General features: G+C 38.3%; 1 protein-coding gene across 1 annotated transcript in view; it reads right to left on the reverse strand.

Moving 5' to 3' along the window:
- COMMD1 (copper metabolism domain containing 1) overlaps window positions 1-26,988 on the reverse strand; it is a 148,289-nt gene that overhangs the window by 69,345 nt on the left and 51,956 nt on the right. Inside the window, exon 2 of the mRNA XM_024753027.1 lies at window positions 16,708-16,989. Within this exon, the coding sequence (XP_024608795.1) occupies window positions 16,708-16,989 (282 nt within the window). The remainder of the gene's footprint in view (window positions 1-16,707; window positions 16,990-26,988) is intronic.

The raw sequence follows: 26,988 nt of genomic DNA on the forward strand, positions 1-26,988 counted from the left end.
GAGTAGGGAAAGGGAAAAATATTAACTTTACAATGGAAAAACCTGGTAAATGCTACTACCTTAACATGTGATAAAGATTAACATCAACAGTGATGCCATGCGTACTGCATTTATGCCCTAATATGGTGTGACAAGAAAGGCACTTCACCTCTGTTGAATTCTTTTCCAAAACCCACAACCCCAGTCTAACCATGAGAAAAACAAAAACAAGCCCAGATTGAGGGAAATTATACAGGATATCTAGTCAGTACTCTTCAAGACTGTTATGGTCATGAAAAAGAAGGAAAGATGAGAGACTGTCACAGATCAGAGGAAACTGGGGAGAAATGCAATTTAGTTTATTTAGCAATTCAGTGGTACTCTGGATTGGATCCTAGAATAGAGAGGAAAAATAAATGGAAAAACTAGTGAAATACAAATAAAATCTGTAGTTTACTTAGTAACAATATATCAGTGTTAGTTTCTTATTTTTACACATATACCATGATAATGTAAAATGTTAACAGGGAAAACTGGATGAGTATAAGGGAACTCGTAGTATCTTTGCAACATCTGTGTAAATCTAAAATTATTCAAAAATAAAGTTAACCTAAAGCCAGAAAAAAAAAATCATACCTATTTCAGAGAGTTGGTAAGAGAACTGAGTCAATGCATAAAATATGTTTAGAACAGTACCTGTAACACGGTGAGGATATAATAAATAATAGCTATAGTTATTCTGATATTTAACACTCAGCAGGTATTTGCTAAACAGATGAAAACTAAAACATACAATAACAAGACAACAAGAGCTAACTTCATTAATTTCATACTTGATATACTGCTCTATCCCTCATTATTTCCCAGCGAAAATAAACTGTGACATATATTTACTTTTTTTTTTTTTTTTAAAGCATAAGTAATGGTGTTTAAGTCAGAGACTAGGTCATACAAGGCACTGTGGCTTCCTGCTTACTTTTTCTCTCTTGGATCATCCACTGTGGAAAAAACCAGTTGCTATGTTACTTAGTGGCCAACAACAAGAAAGGAATTCAGGGCTCTTCCAACAGCCATGAGTGAGCCTGGAGGCAGATCCCCCAGTCCCAGTCAAGCCGTGGGATGGCTACACCTTGGCCGACACCTAGTGCAACTCATGGGGGACCCTAAGCTAGAATCACTTACCTAAGCTGCTCCCAAATTCCTATCGCAATTCCTATGTGAGATAATAAATGTTTGTTGTTTTTTAAGCCCCTAATATCTGGGGTAATTTGTTATGCAGTAGCAGATAACTAACACATGGATTCTCTCCCTTATCAATTCATCCAAAAATTTATCAAACATCTACTTTAATATTTTGAGGCTATAAAGGATACATATATTAATGATAAATTGTAGGCTTCTTGGGAATCCCCTGGTGGTCCAGTGGTTAGGACTCCCACGCTTCCACTGCAGGGGGCATGCGTTTGATCCCTGGTCGGGGAACTAACATGCTGCACAGTGCAGCCCAAAAAATAAATATACATATATATATATAAAATTTAAAACAAAATATATATATATATATATACACACACACACACATATATATATATACACACACACACATATATAAATATATCGGCTTCTTGAAGGCATAAACTAACAAGGCACTGTAGTGGACATACACTGGTTTTGTTTGTCCAATATACCTAATTCCTTTGGGAAACTACTCCTCACCTATTCCCTGTAGTATCAGCTGTCAATCTGTACCTTAGGTTACCCCTGGTTAAAGAGCTGGGCAAATACTGCAAGTTTCAATTACCCTAGTTCCTGTAAACAGTGACTTCTCCATGGGTAGCTATGTGACCTAAGCAGGGTAAATAAGAATTTCAGCCTTTAGTCAATATATATACGTTGGGAAGAGAGAAGTACCTCTTTCCACTGGTATTGCAAAGCTGAAAAGGTAAGTCTGGGCTTGACAGCCATCATTTTACCTCCACAGGGAGTAAGTTTGTTTACAGAATGACATGAACAGAGTCAGAGAGAGCCAAGAGGTATCTGAAGCCAAGAACCACTTTTGGGCTTCCTAAGTACATAACCTGCTAATCTCCTTTTTTTTTTTTGCTTAAGTTAGACACTAATGTAGGTGCTTTGTTTTTCATTTTAAATCTAAGTTGTATGAAATGCCAAAGAAAGGCTCAAATATCCTGAGAATTCAGATTATCTGATCCAGCTGAGATAACTAGGGAGGAATTCATGGCAGAGATAATCGGTAATATGAACTCTAAAGAAGAGAGAGAATTTAACCAAGTGAAAATGGGGATGGATAAAGAACATTCCAAGTAGCAACAGAAAAGGATATGCATGTATGGAAAATACAGTCCCTCTTGGTAGGACTGTACAATATAAATAGGTGATAGAGCATGGAAACCTTAAATTCTATTCCTAGAGGGCTAAGCTGTTTTTTCTAGACTAAGGGAATGTGTGAGGGGGAGTTATCTATCATAGGATAACTGGTCAAACTCTGTTTTTTTGTTTAATTTTTCTATTTTTATTTATTTTTGGCTGTGTTGCGTCCTTGTTGCTGCGCACGGGCTTTCTCTAGTTGCAGGGAGCAGGGGCTACTCTTCGTTGCAGTGCGTGGGCTGCTCATTGCAGTGGCTTCTCTTGTCATGGAACATGGGCTCTAGGCATGCAGGCTTCAGTAGTTGTGGCATGCGGGCTCAGTACTTGTGGCTCGCGGGCTCTAGAGTGCAGGCTCAGTAGTTCTGGTGCATGGGCTTAGTTGCTCCACAGCCTGTGGGATCTTCCTGGACCAGGGCTCAAACCCATGTCCCCTGCATTGGCAGGTGGATTCTTAACCACTGCACCACCAGGGAAGTCCCAAACTCACTTTGTGATCAATGTTGTTTGGATGTCACCACTCAATTAGCTATGCACTCATGAGCTTTATCATCATAATTCAGTTCTTGTCTCTCTACTATAACCACAGACTATTAAATGACTTATTAAAATTCAGATATACTTCCACTATTATTGACTTCCTCTAATCTACTTAAGTTAATAACCCTGACAATGAAAAGGATGTTGAACTTATTTGGCAGTTAATCTGAGCTCATTCCTAGTGACTACCACTCACTATTAAGTGCCACCTGTAACTTGGGTGATAATACTGAGCTCTCTTTAATTACCGACAGAGCTATCTAGAAAGTTCAGAAACATGATAAAACTGAAACTTAGCTTCTAAATTCAAATGTCTCATCTTCTGTTCCCTCAATTGAGAAATCATTTTTTAAAAATCCATTCAGAAGTGTTAAGAAAGGCCTTACACCATATATAAAAATTAAATCAAAATGGATCAAAGACCTAAACATAAGAGCTAAAACTATAAAACTCTTAGAAGAAAACAGGGGAAAAGTTTCAATGACACTGGATTTGGTAATTATTTCTTGGTCATGACACTAAAAGCACAGGAAACTAAAGAATAAATAGATATACTGGACTACATCAAAATTAAAATTTTTTGTGCATCCAAAGATATAATCTAGAGAGTGAAAAGACAACCCACAGAATGCAAGAGAATATTTGTAAATCATATATCTGATAAGTGATTGATATCCAGAATATATAAAGAACTCCTATAACTCAACAACAACAACCAGATTAAAAAGCGGGCAAACAACTTGAGTAGACATTTTTCCAAAGAAGATACACAAATTACTAATAATCACATGAAAAGATGCTCAACATCACTAATCATTAGGGAATGTTCATATCCATTAGGATGGCAATTTAAAAAAAAAAAGGAAGGAAGGAAATAACATGTTGATGAGGATGTGCAGAAATTAGAACCCTCACACATTGCTGTAAAGGATATAAAGTGGTTGCAGCCACTGTGGAAAACAGTTTTGCAGTTCCTCAAAAACTTAAACATAAAATTACCATATGCTCTCACAATTCTACTCCTGGGTATACACCCTATGCAGGGACTCAAACTGATATTTGTACACCATGTCCACAGTAACATTATTCACAAAAAACAAAAGATGGAAACAACTCAAATGTCCATCAACAGATTAATGGATAAAGTGTGAAATATACATACAGTGAAATATTATTCAGCCTTAAAAAGCATTGAGGACTTCCCTGGTGTCGCAGTGGTTGGGGGTCCGCCTGCCAGTGCGGGGGGGCGCGGGTTCGTGCCCCAGTCCGGGAGGATCCCACGTGCCGCAGAGCGGCTGGGCCCGTGAGCCATGGCCGCTGAGCCTGCGTGTCTGGAGCCTGTGCTCCGCAACGGGAGAAGCCACAGAGTGACAGGCCCGCGTACCGCAAAAAAAAAAAAAGCATTGAAATTCTGAGACAATGCTACAAAATGGATGAATCTTAAGACATTATGTAAAGCAAAATAAGCCAGACACAAAAGGGCAATTATTGTGTGATTCCACTTACATGAGGTACCTAGTAGAACAGGCAAATTCAAAGACACAGAAGGTAGACAGAGATTACCAGGGGCCAGAGAGAGGTGACAATGGGGAGTTATTGTTTAATGGGTGCAGAGTTCCTGTTTGGGATAATAAAAAAGTTCTAGACATAGAGAGTGGTAATGGTTACACAACACTGTGAATATACTTAATACCACTGAACTATACACTTAAAAATGGTTAAATGGTAAATTTTATGTATGTATAGTTTACATAATAAAAAAAAGTGCTAAGAATGGGCTTGGGTCAGAGGCCTTCATCTTGGCAGTAGAGCAGCAGCATACATGGAATGAAGCCCACAGCCCACCAGCCAGTACACAAATACTAGACAAACACAAGCAGTTTCAACATTTCTGGGCAGGATATACTGTCACCGTGAGTTTAGCACAAAAACTGTTTCCAAATCCTCTTAAGGCTTGGTTTCCTGGCTTCCCCTCAAGCACGCCAACTGTCCACAAGAATAGAACCAAAGAGTCTGAATGGTAACAATCTGAAAGAAATCCAACACCAGGGGCTGCCTATTGGCAGGATATTAGTCAGAAGCCAAGGACTTCAGCTGTGCTAAAGCCCTGTTCTCACAGGTGCAACGAGTTTGCAAAGACAAACACTCATATCTCTACCTCTTTAAATCTTTATATTGAAGCATAATATACATACAGAAAAGGGTACATCATAAGAAACAATGACTTTTTTTAAAGCCTGTTAGGTAAAATTTAAGCTCAATAATCTCAAACGCATCTCTTCATAAACTGGGGGTTTTTTAATAAAATTACTTCAGCACAAAAGCATTTTCTTAACTGCCAAATGTTAATTTCTTTTGATTTACTTTTTTCCCCAGTGGGAAGGGCTGGGGAAAAACTTAAGTTGTGTATTAGATGGCCAATTTACCAATAAGACTGTTAAACAAAGACTAGAGTTACCAATTTACACTAACATATTCATGCAAAAAAGTTATCCCCACTTCCTCACTTTCTTTCACTTTCTACATCCCTTCCAACCCATCCCAAAGCAACTCATCTACAATACATTAAAATGTTTCTTCTATCTGCTCACTTCTCTCCACATTGACTGTTAAAATTACCTCCATCTTCCTGGCTAATATTATATTACCTGGACCAGTACCATAGTGCCCTCTAAGTGTTCTCTTGGCTTCACTTTTTTCCCTTTTGGCACAATAATGGTTTGTATTATCTCTGGGCGTGCCATTTTTTTTTAATTTATTGTATTTATTTATTTTTGGCTGCATTGCTGTGTGTGGGCTTTCTCTAGTTGTGGCGAGCGGGGGCTACTCTTCCTTGCGGTGCATGGGTTTCTCTCATTGCAGTGGTTTCTCTTGCTGCGGAGCACGGGCTCCAGGCGTGTGGGCTTCAGTAGTTGTGGCACACGAGCTCCAGAGTGCAGGCTCAGTAGTTGTGGCGCACGGGCTTAGTTGCTCCGTGGCATGTAGGATCTTCCCAGACCAGGGATTGAACATGTGTCCCCTGCATTGGCAGGCAGATTCTTAACCACTGCGTCACCAGGGAAGGCCCTGGGCTTGCCAAATTTTGAAACATGTTACAATAAAATTTAAAAAGGAAGGAGATTGTCATTAATTGTGGAAAAGAGGTAAAAATGTGGAATGAAGATTGTCAGAAGTCCACGTAACCCCATTTTGAAGTGGAGTATTAATTTTGGCTCTGTTCATTCTGTATACCTAACCTTGCTAACAGAATGAAGGATTAAGTTTGGGGGTTTTTCTGTTTTTACCTTGAGATCCCATTTTACCTAACTACTACCACACAGAGATTTGTAAGCAAAAGAGAATAGCTTTTAACATGCAAAAAAACAGTTCCAACCATAGTGATTTTTTTTAATGAGTTCTCAGTGTCATGGCTTCACTCTTGATTATATTATTCATCCTTCACACATGAATCAGGAATCCTATGAGGACATAAATCACATTGCATCAGTCCCTTGTATGAAGCCCTCCAATGGTTTCCTATTATACTTAGAATAAAAATTCAGATTTCCTACCAAGGCCAACTTCTTGCCTTTGCTGTTCCCTCTGCATGTATTTTGTGCTCTCAGATCAGCTTGCCTCCTTAGAGAAGACTTCCCTCTCTCAAACGAAAGCAAAAGCCCTTTTTTAAAGGCTTTTAAATCATTTTTTAAATCTCCTCCAGTGAGTCTGATGCCCAGTGATGCTGAGAACCACTGTAGTAAATGAGTCTTGCTTTTGCTTACAATGATTTTTCTGCCAATTTACTTCTTGGTACCTGTTTACCACCTGTGGTTTAAGAAACTGGAAAACCAACATGTAGGAAGTGGAGGAAGGAAAGAAGGAAGGGAGGAAGGGAGGGAGGAGAAAGAAAGAGAGAGGAAAAGAGGAAGGGAGGGAGGGAGAGGGAGGGAAGGAGAGAGGGGGAGAGGGAGGGAAGGAGGGAGGGAGGGAGGAAGAAAGAGAAGGAGAGAAAGAAAGAGGGAGAGAGGGAGGAGGAAGGGAGGAAAGAAGGGAAGAAAAGGAAGGAAGGAAAGAAGGAAGGAAGGAAGGAAGGAAGGAAGGAAGGAAGGAAGGAAGGAAGGAAGGAAGGAAAGGAAAGGAAGGAAGGAAGGAAAGGAAGGAAGGAAAGGAAGGAAGGAAGGGAAAAAGGGAAGGGAGGAAGGGAGAAAGGGAAGGACAACCTGTACTAATCCAGTGCCAAAGGTCACACCTATGTGCTAAACACAAGGGTTATGTTCATAAACTCTAGAGAAGTCATACTACCTGTACCAACTTTTTTGTTTTTCTTAGTTCATGACATTTAACTCTGAATCAGAGTTGAAATCAGAGAAACCAAATGCAAATGTACCTCCTTAGAGCTGCATTCCTCAGCTTACTGGGTAAAGAGAGCCATTTCGTCTTCTGAGCTTTGATAAGGCTCTTCAGTCTCTGATACACTTTCTTACACTAATTACTACTGTTTTTTGTTTACTGTCGGTTCCTTAGGATAAGAGACTTGGCCATATCGTTCACTGATACATCCTCAACACCTACACAGTGCATGATACATGGTAGATGCTTAGTAAAATAGTGAATTATATGATTCATTTATTCATTCAACAACTATTTCCTGAATATCATGTGCCAAGCAGCATCTAGACTTTGAGAATACAGCTGTGAACAAAAAGCAATAATCCTCACCCCATTACATGCTAATGTGGAGCACAGACAAGATTAATAATTACAATAAAATATACAGCATGGTAGATAGTAATAAGTGCCAAGAAGAAAAAACAAAGCAGAAAAAACTAATCTATGATGATAAAAGGTAGATCAGTGGTTGTCTAGGAACTGTGCTGGAGAGAGATGGATTGTACAGGGGAAGAAGGAGACTTGTAAGGGATGATGAACACATTGTGTCACTTGACTGCCATGGTGGTTTCACAAGTGTATATACCAGCCAAAATTAATCAAATTGGACACTTCAAATGGATACAGTTTATTGTATGGAAATTATAGCTCAATAAAGTTTTCAAAAATTAAAGCAGAAAGTGGAGGACTGAACTTTTAGAGAGGTGGTCAGTGAAAGCATTATTGAGAAGATGAATTTTTTTTTTTTTTTTTTCCCCCGGTACGCGGGCCTCTCACTGTTGTGGCCTCTCCCGTTGCAGAACACAGGCTCCGGACGCGCAGGCCCAGCGGCCATGGCTCACGGGCCCAGCCGCTCCACGGCATGTGGGATCTTCCCGGACCGGGGCACAAACCCATGTCCCCTGCATCGGCAGGCGGACTCTCCACCACTGCGCCACCAGGGAAGCCCCTGAGAAGATGAATTTTTTTAAAAAGACCTCAGGAAAGTGAAAAGGCTAACTCTACAAACATCTGAGTGAAGACCAATCCAGAGAGAGGGAACAGTAAATGCACAGACCCTAAAGAGGGAGCACGCTTAGCATGATCCATGAATCAGCAATCAGCATGGGTCTAGCTATAGCAGACTGAGCAAGGGAGAAAGCTATTAATCTGACTGTGAAAGGAAGCCCCTAGAGTGAGATGAGAGCCATGAATACATTAACTGACTTAGGCTTTAACACAGTCACTCTGTTGACACACTGCTGTGTGTTGAGATTAGACTAAAGAGCAGATGCAGAGAGGTCAGTTAGGAGGATGTTATTATAATCTAGGAGAGAAGTAATGGTAATCTGAACAGAGTAGAGGGGAGTAGTGAAAAGTAATCAAATTAAACCCAACAAGATTTGATGATGGACTAGATGTGGGCATGAGAAAAAGAGGATATGAACCCGAAGAATGGAGGTACCACTGACTGAGATGATAAAAAATATAGGAGGAACAAATATGGGAGGCAAAGAAGGAACTTAGTCTGGAGCATATTCAATTTTTTGATACATTTTTCACATTTAAATAGAGTTCTCAAGTATGTCATAAGTATATACCTGGAATTTAAGGGAGAAATCCAGTTTGGAGATACAAATTTGGGAGTTGTTAGGCTATAGAAGTATTTAAATCCATAGAACTGGGACTTGCCTGGTGGCGCAGTGGTTAAGAATCCGCCTCCCGATGCAGGGGGCACAGGTTCAAGCCCTGGACATGCCGCAGAGCAATTAAGCCCGTGTGCCACAACTACTGAGCTTGCGCTCTAGAACCCGAGAGCCACAGCTACTGAAGCCCACGCACCTAGAGCCTGTGCTCCACTACAAGAGAAGCCACCGCAATGAGAAGCCCACGCACCACAACAAAGAGTAGCCCCCACTTGCTGTAACTAGAGAAAGCCCGCAGGCAGCAATGAAGCCCTAATGTAGCCAAAAATAAATAAATTAAAACAAACAAAAAACTAAATGAGATCACCTAGGAAGTGTGCTGGAGATAGGGAAGAAAACAGGACCAAAGACTTAAGCCCAGGGACACTCCAACATTGAGAAGTGGGGTGAATGAGAAAGAACCAGCAAAAAAAAGAGATATGAAAAGGGAAGAAAAAGGAACGGACTAGAAAATTAGGGGGAAAATTAGGCAAATGTGTCATGGAAGACAAGTGTTTCAAAGAAAAGAGAAGTCAAGTATGTCAAATGTTGACTCATGGATCAAGTCTCAAAAGGCTGTCAGTTAAGACCAAAATAAATGCAAAATCATCATATAAATTTTTGAACAGAGGCTTGGTTAAGAAAACCAAGCACATTAATAGTAGAGCATTCTAATCTTAATACATCAAAAATATTAAGTACCACTTATTAATACACAATTCTTACATAAAACATACCCCCAAATGTCTACTTTTTAATGGGTAAATTATCAACTACTGAAAAGTTCTGATTTTAATTGTTTCAAAACTAGATGACCACTTACATTTTTTCCCCACTAGCTATTACCTATTCTCTGTTATAAAATATTCATTCTAATCAGTAACGTTAAAAGTTTTTTAGCATCTTTTTCTCTTTTGTAAAACATTTCCGTCTGTACAAGGTATTTTTTGTAAATAGCTAATTCAGAGTTAGTCAGAATTTAAATATTAAGTTGTGGATCTCCATGTTTCTTTTTTAGCAAAAATGAACACAATGAAAATCACAATGGCTTTCGAGGAGGACCAAATTTTTTATTCTATTTATTTTCTGTGTTGTTATAGACTTTAGGCACTGTCCTTCTACAAATTGTATCTTGGAACTGTAAGTTTAGGACCACAACTTTAGAAAACAAACTATTATGAAACACATCTTTGAGCTACAAAAATGGCTTGACCCATTCAGAATTAAAGTTTAAATAAACTCAATGTTCAAAACCTGATATAAAATATAAAATGGAAAATTCCTTTATTTAAAAAATAAGTGGGACTTCCCTGGTGGCGCAGTGGCTAGGACTCCGCACTCCCAGTGCAGGGGGCCTGGGTTCGATCCCTGGTCAGGGAACTAGATCCCGCATTCATGCCGCAACTAAGAGTTTGCATGCCACAGCTTAGGAGTCTGCCTGCAGCAACTAAGAACCAGTGCAACCAAAAAAATTAATTAATTTAAAAAAAAAAGTATTCTAAACTGATTTAAGCATCCTCAAGCTGTTAAATTTCATCAATCCGTACTGACAAAGGGTGGTTTGTTTATTAGATTAGCTTAACTAATTTCTCTGGAGGCTTTCCTTTATTACATTGTTAAAAGTGAAAATCCAACCTTAAAAACAAGAATTATCTGAAATAGACCAAGCATTACAGCATGTATAACCAAATAAGATTATCTAAACTTTCCTCCATAGCTACTGAGAATAAAGCAACATAATCTCAAAATGGTGAGTAAGTGTTAATAAAATAAAATGGCATTTTATTTACTCTCTATATCCCATCTTTACAAATTTTCCCATATATTGGTACACATATAAATGTATGTATGTATGTATGTAAGAGAGAAAGGACATGAGAAAGAGAATGTGCTTTAAATTTTCCTTCTCCTATGACACAAAGCAGGGAGTTGTGGTGGCTCTGCTCCGGCTTATAAAGCTACAATGCTACACGTAAGAGAGCTCAGCATAAACTGATTATTAATCATAGGTTTTAGCAGGTTCTTATTCCTTACCACCAGAATTATACAAGGAGATCAGTGTACCTTGTTGTAGAAGGAATTGTGGAAATTAAAAATAAGTGATTACTTTCTTTTGAGATTAGATGTTTACCTATGTTTTGGACAAAATGCTGGCCTTTTAATCCAGAGCCTAACCTGTCTTGATCCTAGAAATCAGAGTGTGTCTACCATTGTATATACTCTTTTTTTTTTTAACCATTGCATATAGTCTCTTGATATGTGATATTCTCTTATCTAACTGCTTGAAAATGACAGAATTGAGCATATGATGAACTGGTCAGAAAAAAATTATATCAGTAAAGGTAGATTCTATCTTCTTCCCTGTGTCTGCTGAAAACACAACCCAAAACTAGAAGAGTTTTGGTACACTAAAACTTAAGACTAGAAAAGGCAATAACATTATTCATTGTCTTAAAAAGACAATATGGACTTCCCTGGTGGTCCAGTGGGTAAGACTCTACACTCCCAATGCAGGGGGCCTGGGTTCGATCCCTGGTTGGGGAACTAGATCCCATATGCATGCTGCAACTAAGAGTTTGCATGCCACAATTAAAGATCCTGCATGCCACAACTAAGACCAGTGCAGCCAAAATAAATAAATACTAAATAAAAATAAAAAAGAAAATAAAGAAACAGAGATTTATATTTCAGGATCTCTACAGGCAGGGAATCTCTAAATGCTTATGAAAGAACAATTCAGCAGAAGAAAGAAGAAATAATTTACTACTAAATGGTTTAGCACAGAAGCTGTGGCTAAATGTTTCCTCACAAAACATCTTATTGGTTTTGAAAAACAGGAAGTCACAAAAGAAAAACCAACATGTCTTTATAAAATGCCAAAATTCAGTCTCAAAAAAAGAGAAATAACCATATATGAGACTCTACTAAGCATATAAATTATCTCCCCAAAAGTTACTGTTTAAAAAAAGAAAACACTCTATAAGAATTTCTATTTAAGTTCCAGGAAAGGAAAACAGTGGTATTAATGAAGTAAGCAGAACAATAAAACTTTCCTAAAGACACATGCCAGATTCCAACAGTCCTCAAGGATTAGGTCCCTCAGTGATTTATGATCAAATATGAAAGGATCTCAATTATACGAGTAAAACACTGATGTTCTTCCCTTTGGACATGAAATGTTCACCGCAGAGTTTTCTGTGTACTTTTATAACTGAATTCATGTTTTATTCTTGCAAAAATTTTATTTCTGTTGAAGAAAAACATTCACTACAAGAAAGGTATTTAGGTCACTAGTGCATAGTCATTTTCTCTAGCTTTACATATTTCCATAAATATATACTGCCTTAGTTACTTCTCTATTACTTTGGCTTCCTCATATCCCAAAGGCATTATATATTGTGGTTAATAAGAAAAAAAAGTTAATGCATGCACTTGGCTGCCAATTGTCAAATGTACTTTTTGGACCAAAGAAAGAAGTAATGCAGACAAACTGAGCAGGAGAGAGAAATTTAAATAGAGAGGGAAAGACAGAAAAAACGTACCACATCTAGTGTCTGAATAAATAGTCCCCAAGCACTTCACAAATTATGGCAAGTAGAAGTAATATGCCAACATATACTGAATCCTCACTGTAAAAATTTAATACCAAGCTATATTAACATTTCAAATCAGAGTAGTTGGCACTTTTAACATAGTGGTTCTCAACCTTGGATGAATACTGAAATCACCAGTTTTTAGTTGTTGTTGTGTTCTTTTTTTTTTGGCCACGCTGCGTGGCATGTAGGATCTTAGTTCCCCGACCAGGGATCGAACCCGTGCCCCCTGCAGTAGAAGCATGGAGTCTTAACCACTGGAACACCAGATAAGTCCCCCCACCCTTGTTTTTTTTTTAAATCACCAGTTTTAAAGAATACTGATGCCCAGGTCCCATCCCCACAGATTCTTACTTAATTGGTCTGAAGTATGTCCAGAGCATGAAAATTTTTAAAGCTCCAAAAGTGATTCTTATGTGTAGCCATGATTGAGAACCACTGATTTAAAATAACATAAATTGAAGACAGTAATTTAGTTGTTGGGGTACATGGCCACACACCCCAGAGTTCAAAAACCTTGGTCATTTTACTTAGAAGCAACCTCTTAATATCCTAGAATCATTAATTCTCTCACAAGCTCATCCAATGACAGCAGTGTAAAAATAACTTTGTCTTTGTTGCCTATACATGTTCTAAAAACTGGTAAGTTGATTTAGTAGAGTATTTCATAAATAACATTCACCTAGAAGCTGACAGAAGTACTAACCAAGGATCCAGGCCTCACAAAAACATTTCCGGTAGGATCTGGGTTGTATATTTATTTTACTGCCAGCCTAGGTTCTATTACAGTTTACTTTCTTTACAACTTTTCTTGATTTAAGAATATATTTGCGTTCAAAGGATTTTGTGGGTTAAAGTGCATTTTCAATCATTTTCACAGTGACCATTTTCTTCACAACTTTGAAGTATAAGTAATGTACAATAAACTGCATATCTAAAGCATGCAATTTCATAAGTTTTGACATACATATATTTACATCCATAAAACAGCTGCCACAATGAACATAAACATTTTTTTCACACTTAAAAATTTTCATGCACCCCTCTGTAATCTAATCTATCCCTCCTTCTACTCTTATGCCCAGGCATCTGCTTTCTGTCACTATAGATTACGTTGCATTTTCTAGGATTTTTTATGAGTAGAATCATACATTATGTTAAAAAAAGTTTTTATCTGGCTTACTTCACTCAGCAAATGATTTTGAGATTCAACCATTTTGTTGCGTATATCAAAAGTTCTTTCCTTCTTATTGCTGAGTGATATTCCTATCAACGCTCATGATTACCACAACTGTATAACCAACATGTTTTATAACCAACATGTTTTCTTGGCATAGACTATTGTGAGAAGCTAACAAAAGCTCCTAGATGTTGGTATCAATGGTTTTTGGAAAAACTAAGTCTGGTGATCCCCATTTTATTTTATTTTTTTAAATTTTATTTTATTTTATTATTTATTTATTTGTTTGTTTATTTATTTATGGTTGCATTGGGTCTTTGTTGCTGCACTCGGGCTTTCTCTAGTTGCAGAGAGCGGGGGCTACCCTTCGTTGCGGTGGATGGGCCTCTCACTGTGCTGGCTTCTCTTGTTGCAGAGCACAGACTCTAGGCATGCGGGCTTCAGTAGTTGTGGCTCGCGGGCTCTAGAGCACAGACTCAGTAGCTGTGGCGCGTGGGCTTAGTTCCTCCGCAGCATGTGGGATCTTCCCGGGCCAGGGCTCAAACCCGTGTCCCCTGCATTGGCAGGCAGATTCCCAACCACTGTGCCACCAGGGAAGCCCCGATCCCCATGTTAGTTCTCACTTTACCACTTATCAGCTATGTCTGAAGCAAGTCACTTCTCTGTCACATACACCTTCTCTGGAAAATGAGGATATACCACCTCACCTATGTAATTCACCTTAGATGAGTACTTAAGGCCTCTCTGACTTCTAAGACCTATTGATTCTATTGAAATAGGTAAACCTTCTAGAAAGATAGGAGTGCCCATCTGTTTACATACTGTCTGTGGCTGCTTTTGAGCTGCACCAAGAATGATGAGTACTTGTGACAGAAACTGTAGAGCTGTCAAGCATAAAATATCTGTCCTCTCAAAAAAAAGTTTACCAACTTGTTCTAAGTAATCATGAAATGTTCCTGAAGCTAGCTAAAAAATCATGTGTAGTGATGTTCAGATTTACTGATTGACAAAAACACATTCTACTGTTCTAAAAAAGAATATTTTTTCTTGTTACTTTAGCTAAAAAAATGAAAGAAAAACCAAAGGAACTTAATAATAGATTTTTAAGGGCTTTTCTGGTGGCACAGTGGTTGGGGGTCCGCCTGCCGATGCGGGGGACGCGGGTTCGTGCCCCGGTCCAGGAGGGTCCCGCGTGCCACGGGGCAGCTGGGCCCATGGGCCGTGGCCGCTGGGCCTGCGCGTCCGGGGCCTGTGCTCCGCAACAGGAGAGGCCACGGCAGTGAGAGGCCCGCATACCACCAAAAATAATAATAATAATAAGATTTTTTAAATTCCTGTGTCAGTACCCAATATATTCAGATGATATATGTTACTAAAATCAAAAGGCACATTATAAACCCCAGTTCAAGAAATATTAGGAAAATATTGAGTTAAAGAAATACTATAATAGTTTTCTAGGAAAGTCAAAGTAGATATGTGTGTTTTCATATTCCTGCCCAAATGATAAATACTTGACAAAATCACTACTGCCAGAATAAAAAATGAACAGCCTATAAAAATGGCTGGTGAAACTTAGATATCCAAGAATACTTTCTGCACCTTTCTGTCAGATTTTTGGTCTAGGAATAATAGGAGGAAGGCTGTATAACACAGTGGTTAAGAAAATGGACTTTAGGATCAGAGAAACCAAAGTCAGTAAAGGCTATTAGCACTACTGTAAAATAACTGAATAAAAGGTCCTCAAAATATATTTTGAAAAAGAACAATTTTTTAAAAGGAATTATCTTTTAAATTAAAATTAAAGTCATTAGGGAACTACAAATACTGGAAAAACCCTAAGCAACTCAAGAAGGGATTATGTGAGGAAACCTGCCAGCTAAAAAAATGCGCTCATTATTAGAAGAAAAGATATAAATTTCTATTATAGGATGTAATAGAACCACTTATTTGATTATTTATCTGAAAATAAATCTGGTTAGCTAATTCAGTGATCTGGGTTTTCTCTTCCCAATTACAAGTTGCTGCTTTTTTTTCCCCAAAAGACATATACCAGGTCATTAAAAGTCTGATCTGGCAGTCATCTGGAGTACAAACTGAAGACTTCAAAGAAAAACCATGTAGATGTCCGCTATAACGACATTGGAAACTGCAAGGAAAGCAGTACTGTTTTGTAAATAATCAAGATCAATTAAAAACAATTTGTAGGCTCAAGGACAGAAATAGTATACTTTAGGGTCTTTAGGAACAACACAATGTTGTAATTAAAATACATTGCTGGGACTTCCCTGGTGGTGCAGTGGTTAAGAGTCCACCTGCCAGTGCATGGGACACAGGTTCGAGCCCTGGTCCAGGAAGATCCCACATGCCGCAGAGCCACTGAGCCTGCGAGCCACAATTACTGAAGCCCGCATGCCTAGAACCCGTGCTCCGCAACAAGAGAAGCCACCGCAATGAGAAGCCCACACACCGCAACGAAGAGTAGCCCCCGCTCACCACAATTAGAAAAAGCCCACACGCAGCAATGAAGAGCCAATGCAGCCAAAAATAAATAAATAAATTTATATTAAAAAAATACATTGCCTCCTATACCTGAATGCCTATAAAGATGAGTTTTGTGAGATAGGTTTGTTCTATGTTGTTTAATCTCAATTCCTCATCTTTACTTAGCGTCTTTATCATTGCCTTGGAGATTCTGACCAAACGCCATGAACTCAGATCTAACCAAAAGGGAACAGTGGCCAACTTCTGTGCAATCACCTTATTGACCCACTTTGTTCTTTTGAGATAGCTGCCGGAGGCTGGTTTTCAGACTCTATCCACAGTTGGGAATACCCAAACTTTCAGATGATTCTATCTTTGAAAAGGGATTCTGAAAACCAGAATCTTTTCCTGTTATCATTATCTCTGCAAACAAAGACTGTTACATAAAATCATTCTGAATGTATGGCTAATACATAATGGAAAAATACAGTTTACAAAGGGAAATTGAAATTGGACTCACCTGTCCACTTTTCCCTATTTCCAGCTCCATTATGGCAACAGGAGTGTGCATTTGAGCTGAGTGTCTTGACTGCGATTTGCCATCAACTCTCCAGCTCAAGCCCCGAAGCCCACTGTCCCAGCGGCTCTGGTTCATGAGGCTCTCTCGGATTTTTGTCTTATGGCTCTTCCAGAATTTGGAAATGACAGCAGCTTGGTCAGATGTGATCCCGCCTTGCTTTTTGGTTTGAGCAGTCAAGAATGCCTCCAGCTGGTTGAAATCCATGTCTGCAGATGCAATAGACTATAATGACAGAAAAAATAACAGATATGAATTTGGTAGATAACTAGAAAAAGATGCATCTTAACTACAGATCACATTTTGAGTGATTCTTAATCACTGAATAAGCTTTCAAAAAGGGTCATCAAAAGACAGTAATGAGAATAAGTGCTTCATAAATACAAAAATATTCCCTTTGAAAATACTGAATATCAGAAAAGCTATTGTGAAAAATTCCATGTTGGGAATTCCCTGGCGATCCAGTGGACAGGACTCCACGCTCTCACTGCCTAGGGCCCAGGTTCAATCCACAGTAGGGGAACTAAGATCCCACAAGCCCCGTGACGTGGCCAAAAAAAAAAAAAATCCGTGTCACTCAAATTCTCTATCAATAACTAGAATCTATAAATATCCAGTTCCATGATGAGGAAATAATAAAATATATATAGTTAAAATGTAAAAATAATAAAACAAGAGAATAAAATGAATTAGTGCTCTGATGAAATCTTACATAATTTCACAGTGCCTTACAGCCAGGCTTGGTTTGATATACTATAACTGGGTAATGCCTTGTCCATACGAAGTATTAAGTAAATTTTGTTAAGTGAATGAATTAGTTTAGTTTTATAGCCCATCTTCAACCAAACAGCCAATAATACTACAATATCCAATAATACTACTCTGAAACTGTATACTACTTTATTCTTTTCCATAAATTTTCAAACCTTAATTGCCATTGCTGTTCTGAGAACAGTAAGCAGCTAAACTGAAGCGGGAAATCATCAAAGGGCTGGGGCAATAGAGCCCTGAATAGGTCAGTGATGGTTAATGATTTGGTCTCCAAACAAGCTTTCCCCTGCCTGGACATGAGGACTGATATGAGCTCCAAACCAAACTATCATAGTACCTCCTTTCTCTGGGCACAATGATTGATCCAAATTAATCTCCCAATTTAGGAGGAGAAGTGGTCTTGTCTCCTGAGGTCATGGTACCAGAAGAACATGAGACTGGAGGGTTGCAGACAGACATCTTTGATCTTTTGGCAAAAGCCTGATTGCAATAAAATAGAATGAAGCCAAGTAGAGATGAGAGTGGGTTCTAATGGAGTGATACCCTGTTCTGTAATCCCCAAGGCCTTGGTTCCTGCAGACCTTTCTTCAACTCTGTATGTTATCTCGGCATCTTTTCCACCTGTAGGCACCAAAAACTCCCATTTACTATTCAAGATAGTTTAAGCTGTATTCCTATCATTTGGAACCAAGAGTCCGGCCTACACTTGAGCAGTAGCAGTGAGAACACAGGAATGTAAAGGTAGACAGTGTACAGGTGGAGTATAGGTAGAATAGGTGGAACGGAGGCTGAAAGACAAACATGCTGTCTTTCATTCCTCCATTAATATGAAAAAGTACGATAAATATTACAACATAGATCAAAGATATTTCACATTACAATTCAACAAATGTTTACTGAATATCTGCCTATTTACCAGGTTTTGGGTAGGAGGACCCAAAATCTCTGGCTATGCCACTCAATAGAAACATTAATTTGTATAATATATTATAATTAAATAAAATTATTTCTACCGGCACTTTGCTTCACACTATCGCATCACAACACAGGTGATGTGTATCATTCTTTTCCTCAAAGCATATTAAGAAATCTATTCTGGGGCTTCCCCGGTGGCGCAGTGGTTGAGAGTCCGCCTGCCGCTGCAAGGGACACGGGTTCATGCCCTGGCCCGGGAAGAACCCACATGCCGCGGAGCAGCTAGGCCCGTAAGCCATGGCCGCTGAGCCTGCGCGTCCGGAGCCTGTGCTCCGCAACGGGAGAGGCCATAACAGTGAGGGGCCCACGTACCGCAAAAAAAAAAAAAAAAGAAATCTATTCTGATTTAACTTCACTTGTGACAGAAGTCATTTTGGTTGGGTTCCAGTCAATAATATCTTGAACTGGGGTCAATTCATCCAAAAAAGGTGTTACCGTCTCTGTAACATATTCTTCTTTTTACTTGCCCAACTCTTTAAAAATGTAAAAACCATTCTTAGCTAATGGGCTATACAAAAATAGTGTGTCCTGCAGGATGTAGTTTGCCAACCCCTGCTTAAGAACATCCTACAAAACAAACTGACACATGTCCTACATGACTTGGCAATGTCCCATCTAACATTATGTGGAACCTGTTTATAATTACCTGGGCCTAGAAATTAATCTTTTTCTTTTTACATAAAAAATTATTTTTTGGCACAGTTTTAATAAGCTCTAAATTTTCCAGGAATGCAACTAATATAGCTTGTATCAATATTTTGGTTTGGTCAGAACTTTACAAATAGGTTGTTGAGCATTTTGGAAAATCTCATTACCAGTGGCAATACCATTCACATTTTGATTTCTGAACTACCAAAACAACACATCTACATATGTCTGCATTTACTGCTGCACATTCACAGTGATTCTACATATAGGTGCAAGTATTTGATTAATTCATTACATGTTCTAATGCAGTAATGCTTCAACATTTACATTGTTAAATATATATTTTAAATTACTGTATTATTTTATTTTCCTTATAACTTTCCTTTATATTACATATATGTCATCATATTATTAGAAATTATACATGTTAATTTTATTATATGTGAATTATAATTATACATGCATTTCATTTAAGGTTAATGAAGGAACTGTATGGTCAGACCACTCAAGATGGGTGTTTTCTTGCTCTCTGTACATCCCCTGCCTGGCCAGTGCCTGCTTCACCCATACCCTACACTATGACTGACCTTCCTACAAACTTGCCCCAGACCCCAGCTAGTGATTGTGCTTATCAAAAGGGCAGTGAGGGGTGTGCCCCTCTGCTGGTTTCCCCAGTAACTAATGAGCCAACCTGACGAAATTCCCCCTATAACTGGTAATCTCCCTTCCACCCAGGAGCAAAGCCTGCCACCATGTCCTGCCTGCTGTCTGTCACACATGGTGGGGTGTTGCTCCAGGACCTTGCTTCAGATGTGTAAGCTCTCCCATCCATTAAATTAACCCTGATGTCTCTGTCACTGACTCTGAGCTCTTTCTTCGGTCTTGAAGCTGGGCAAGTGCAGGCCTTGTAGGCCTGCAGAGTGCAGCCCAACAGGGACACTGGAAAATATTTACTATAAAAAGGAAACCCTGGGTCTGATAGGTTTGCGAGCCACTGAGGATCAAGTCCAAACCCAACACAACAGGCCCTTCAAAATGTGAGCTGACTTATAAGCAGATAGGCTAGAGGGTCTTTGGAGAAAGAGAACCAAGAATGGCTCTCTTGACATAAGAGAACCTATTTAGGCCTAAGCCATTTTGTAATCTAAGCCTGGCTGCCATGCTTGCCCTTGAACAGATCTCAGTAATTAATGATCTTAAGGGAGGGAATGCAGAAACTAGGGAGGAGCAGTCAAGAAACAACAGTGCAGCCTTGGGGCAGGGTCCTGGTTCCTCAAGGGATATACATAATATAACTTTGAGTTCTGCAGGAACTAAGGCCCCCACCAGGTGGAGGATGGAATGAAGATGCTGATAGGCTAGACTTTAATCAACTAAAGCTTGGACTCTGCCAACCTTCGTCCCAATTCTATGTTGAATTCTCCTCTGCTCAAGCCCCCTCATGAATATACATGTACCCTTAGTTTAAAACTTCCCCAATTTTGCTGTTCAGGAAGACACTGCTTTGAGAAAGATCCCCAGTGTTCTCCTTACTTGCTGCAAGTAATAATCCTTCCTTCTCTCGATCTCTGGCTTGGTTGTGGCTATTGGCTCAATGCCCACCACTCTTGGGCAAACCCAGTTTTCTGGTAACATTATCCTCCTATCTTATTTTACTCCCTGCCTCCCAGATTTGCCACTCAAACAGCACCAACTTGTTCATAATGCCCCTGCTACCAATCCCAATATGCTAACTGCTTCTTTCTATGTGCCTCTGTTCACACTATTCTAACTGCCTGAAACGTCCTTTCATCACCACCTTCACCAGATTAACTTCTATTCACCATTCAAAACTCAGTTCAAGCATGACTCCCCCAATATTCCTCCTCCCCTAGTAAGGTAAGGGTACCTCTCTATTCCAAAAATGCCCTAATATCTCTATCATAGCACTTACCTCAATGTAATGAAGCTTTCTGTTTACAAGTCTATTTCACCCAACAGACTTTAATCTTTGACAGAGTCTAATTTATATATCTCTGCAAATATAGGCTCTAACACAACTTTTTGAATTTATGTTCTAACAAGCACAACTGTATCAACAACTTTTTAAACCAAAAGTAATAAATGTTGCAGATTAAGTCTAGAAGTATCTACAGTTACCAACTCCTTGCTCTACAAAATCTTACCATGTATATCACAAACTATAAACTCCTAGATAAAGTAGAAAATAATCCCATGGTGTTGATATCTGTTTGCCTAATCTAGCCTTGCAAATTAGCAAGGGGCTCAGAGCTAAAGGATATTTAGGCTAGGAAATCAGGAGAAAGGAAGAATCTGATTGAAAGATAAAAATGCAAACCATCATATTAATGTTATCGATAATGTTGTGCTGCTAGAATATAATCATAGAACAACCCCACATGATGTGGCTGCTGGTGGGCAGCTTGGAGAAACCACTGGTCACCTAGTCAACACAGATCAGCAATATGCTAAAAATGTATTTGACAGAAATATGATGATCCAATTACAACTTTTAAATGTTAAAAATTAATAATTATCAGTTTGAAACTGAAATTTCAAATGAACAAAAAAAGTGAGGTAGTAAGAGACAGGAAAACAGAAGAAATGTAAAAACATGCCAAGCTGTTCTATTTCAGAGAAAAGAAACAGACTGATATGTACGCAGTTCCAATCAAAATCCTAGTAAGATTTTTTGTAGGTATAGGCAAAATTATTGTACAATTTAAATGGAAAGGCAAAGGAAGTGGAGTAGATAAAACAATTTTGAATAAGAACAATAAAGTGGGAGGAATTGGTCTTCCACATTTCAAGATTTAATTCACCGCTACAGTAATCAAGATTCTGTGATATCTGCAGAGAGACAGATACATAGACCAATGGAATACACAGACCAATAAAAAACACAGAAACAGACCCCCACAAAATGGGCAACTCATCTTTGACAAAGGTGCAAAAGCAATTCAATGAAGGAAAGAAAGATAGCATTTTCAGCAAAAGGTACTCAAGCAAGTAGATATCCATAGGTTTAAAAAGAGAACCTCAACCTTAGTCTCATAACATATAGAAGTAAATTTTAAGTGGATCACGGGCTTAGATATAATGAAAAACTGTAAATCTTAGAAAGAAAAAGAAAGACAATCTTCGGGATCTAGGACTAATCAAAGCATTCTTAGACTTGACACCAAAAGCATGATCCATAAAAGCAAAAACTGTTAAATTCGACCTCATCAAAATTAACCTTCACCATGTGCAAAAAACCCTGTGAAGGGGATAAAGACATACTTCAAATTGGTAGAAAATATTTCAAGCCACATATCTAACCAAGGACTAGTATCTAGAATACATAAAGAACTTTCAGGGACTTCCCTGGAGGGCCAGCGGTTAAGACTGCATGCTTCCACTGCAGCAGGCGTGGGTTCCATCCCTGGTCGGGGAACTCTTTTAAGATCCCGCATGCCACACGGTGCGGCCAAAAGACAAAAGAGAAAAGAACTTTCAAAATGCGATATTAAAAAATAAACAATCCCATTAGAAACTGGATAAAACATATGAGAGATATTTCACCAGAGCAGATATACAGATGGTAAATAAGTACAATGAAAAATGCTAAACATCATTAGCCATCAGAGAAATGCAAATTAAAACCACAATGAGATGTCACTATACACTTATCAGAATGGCTAAAATGTAAAAATAGTGACAAGACAGGATACAGAGACTCTGGATCACTCATACATTGTTGGTGGGAATGTAAAATGGCACACCCACACTGCAAAACATTTTGGCAATTTATTAGAAAACTAAACATAAACTTCCATATGACCCAGCAATAGCATTTCTGGGCATTTATCCCAGAGAAAGGAGAACTTACGCCCATACAAAAAGCTATACACAGGGCTTCCCTGGTGGCGCAGTGGTTAAGAATCCGCCTGCCAATGCAGGGGACACGGGTTCGAGCCGTGGTCCGGGAGGATCCCACATGCCGCGGGGCAACTGGGCCCGTGAGCCACAACTACTGAGCCTGCGCGTCTGGAGCCTGCGCTCCACAACGAGAGGCCACGACAGTGAGAGGCCCGCGCACCGCGATGAAGAGTGGGCCCTGCTCACCGCAACTAGCGAAAGCCCTCGCATAGAAACGAAGACCCAACACAGCCAAAAATAAATAAATAAATAAAATTAAAAAAAAAAAAAAAAGCTATACACAAATGTTTATGGCAGCTTTATTTGTAATAACCAAAAATCAGAAACAAACCAGACATCCTTCAACTGGTGAATGGTTAAATAAACTGTGGTATATCCATATACCATGGACTATTTCTCTACAATAAAAAGGAAACGGGCCATTGATACTACAACTTGCATAAATTCTCAGAGAATTATGCTGAGTGAAAAAACCCAATCAGGAAAAGTTACACATTGTACTATTCCATTTATATCATATACTTGAAATGGCAAAATTACAGAAATGGAAGACAGATTAGTAGTTGCTAGCAATTAAGGAAGGGGTGGGGGCTCTTTGAGGAATATGTGGTTGGAGCTGCAGCTGAGCTCGGGTCCACCCGCTCCTGCTCTTGACTTGCCACTGTTTTTTCTCACCCAGGAACAAGTCAGTCAGGGAGGTACATCACAAGCATGGCTTTGAAAGATACCAGAAAGATACCCGTGGAACCAGAGGTGGCAATTTCACCAAATTAGAATCACCCTATCCAGTCACAATGTAAAACCTCTGGAGAAGGTTTGTGTAGACTTGATGAGAGGTGCAAATGAAAAGAATCTTAAAATGAAAAGACCAGTTTGGAGGTCTACCAGGACTCTGAGAATCACTACAAGAAAAACTCCTGCTGAAAGATTTGGTCTCTTTTTCAGATGAGGATATACAAGAAACTCATTGACTTGAACAGTCTTTCTGAGATTGTTAAGCAGATTACTTCCAACAGTATTTAGCCGGGAGTCGAGGCTGAATCACTACTGCAGGTGCTTAAATCAACTATTTTAATAAATTGATTATCAGTTGTTTAAAGAGGAAAAAAAAAGGAAGGAGAAAGGGTGGGTGGGAGGAAAGTAGATGTGGCTATAAAACTGCAACATGAGGGATCTTAGTGGTGATGGAAAGCTCTGTGTCTTGACTGTACCAATGTTAATATAGTGGTTGTGATATTATACTACAGTTTTGCAGTACGTTATCGTTAGGGAGAATCAATAAAAAATACAATGGTATCTCTTTGTATTATTTCTTATAGCTGCATGTGAATCTACAATTATCTCTAAATAAAAATCTTAATTAAAAAAAGAAACCTACATCAGGCCTATTTCTTGCTCTAAATGTAAGTTCTTTAAGAGAGCAGAGACCTTGCCTCTCTTGTTTAATATTTAACCCCTGGAGCCTCGCACAGTGACTGGCATATAGTAGGTGATCAGCAAATATATAATGAATGAGTGAATAGTTGGATGAGCATGAAATCTGGAATCGCCCCCCAAAAAACTAGTACCGTACTCACTTGATCTTGGGAAAGTCATTTAGTCTTGTTGTACCTCAATTTCCCCATTTATAATATGTAGATATAATATAGAATATGGTTATTTTAAAACTTGGCTCCAAAATTCTTTGACCCTTCTCCCACAAAGAGTTAAGGGTCTATGTCCTATTCCCTAGAATATGGGCTGTGTGAGTGTTTGATCATGGCAATTCCAACTATATGACATTCTGGAAAAGTCAAAACTATGGAGACAGTAAAAAGATCAGTGGTTGCCAGGAGTTCAGAGGGAGGAAGGGAGAGATGAATAGGTGGAACACAAGGGATTTTTCAGGCAGTGAAACAATTCTGTATAGTGTACAAAATCTGATACTAAATGGTGGACACACATAACTAAACATTTGTGTAGAAAGAATATACAAACAGAATGTACAAGACAAAGAGTGAATTCTAATGTAAACCGTGGATTTTAGTTAATAATGTAATCAACACAGGCTCCTCAACTGTAAACAAATGTACCACACTAATGCAAGATGCTCATAATAGGGGAAATTGCTTGGGAGCAGAGAGCAAGGGAGTATATGATAACTCTCTGCACTTTCCATTCAATTCTTCTGTAAACCGAAAACCATTCTTAAAGTATATTTAAAAAAAAACCCAAAAACTAGTGATACAAAAACATGCATAAATTTTAGATATTATGCTGAATTTTAGAAGTTAGATACATCGAGTATATACCGAATGATTCAATTTATGTTACATTCTACAACAAGCAAAACTAATCTATGATAACAGAAACCAGAAAAGTGGTTACCTAAGGCAGAGGTGGGGCTGACTGGGAAGAGGAATGAGGGAACTTTCTGTGGTGATGATAGGATGATAAGATGATGATAGAAGTGTGGATTACACAGGTATACATTTCTCAAAAACTCAAACTGAATACTTAAGTACTATCATATAAATTATACTCAATTTTTTTTAAAAGCAAAAAATAACTTCTTACAAAAAAGATACCATTTTTTAAAGTTACAAATTCAAATGAAATACTGAGATTTTGTAAAGTATATAACTGACAGAAGAGTAGTATGCAGAGTATATAAAGAACTCCTTGAAATCAAAAAGACCTAACAGCTAAAAATTTGACCAAAAATATGAGCAGACTATTCATAGAAAGGGAAATTTAATAATAAATCAATCAATAAAAATATGCTCAACATAACTAATAATAAAGAAAATGTAAACTAATACCATTTCCCTTCCATTAAACTGGCAAAAAGTAAAATGCCCCACAATATTAAAAACTGTTTCTTTACTTCCTCACCAACAATTCTCATATACTGTTGTGGGAACAGAACATTTTTGAAGAGCAATTTTGCATTATCTGTCAAAATTTAAGATGTACGTATTCTAGAACTCAGCAACTCTTCTGCAATGGAAAAAACTTAGAGGAACTCTTATACCTATGCACTTGGAGTCCTATGCAGGAATGGTTATTGCAACAATGTTGGTAATAGTAACAAATTAGAATCAACTCCAATGTCTGGAACAACAACAACAAAAATGGTTAGTGACATTCAAACCATGGACTAACACACAGTAAATGAATTAGAATTATATCTATCAACATGGAAAAGCACAAACACATAATGCCGAACAACAATAACAAAAAAGACAACTGCACACAAATATATGAAGTATGATACTATTTATATGAAATATTATAAGATAAAAAATACTATAAATTTAAAATACGTATGTAGTAAAAATGTAAAATTATGCATGAGATTGATAAACATCTAATGCAGGCCAGAGGTTACTTCAAAGGACAAGGAGAATGAAATCTGAGAGGCATATAGAGGGCTCTAGTAGTATCTACAATTTTTTTAATGTTTTTAATAAAACTAACTTTAGAACAGATGTACAGAAAACTTATGGAGATAGTACAGATTCAACATACCACACACTCAATTTCCTAGGCTATTAACATCTTACATTAGTAAAGTCACACTTGTGACAATTAGTGAATCAATATGGATAACATTATTATTAACCATAGTCTATATGTTATTCATATTTCCTTAGTTTTTACCTAATGTGCTTTTTATGTTCCAGGATCCCATCCAAGTTACACTACATTTAGTCATCATGTCTCCTTAAGTTTCCCTCGGCTATGAGACAGTTTCTCAAACTTTTCTTGTTTTTGATAACCTTGACAGTTTTGAGAAGTACTGGTCAGGTACTTTGTAGAATGTCCCTCAGTTTGGATATGCCTCATGTTTTTCTCATGGTTAGACTGGGGTTATAGGTTTTGGGAGAAAGACCAGAGGTGAACTGCCATTCTCATCATACCACATCA

This window comes from Neophocaena asiaeorientalis, unplaced genomic scaffold (genome assembly GCF_003031525.2).
Source record: "Neophocaena asiaeorientalis asiaeorientalis breed wild unplaced genomic scaffold, Neophocaena_asiaeorientalis_V1.1 scaffold100, whole genome shotgun sequence".
NCBI classification, from domain to species: domain Eukaryota; kingdom Metazoa; phylum Chordata; class Mammalia; order Artiodactyla; family Phocoenidae; genus Neophocaena; species Neophocaena asiaeorientalis.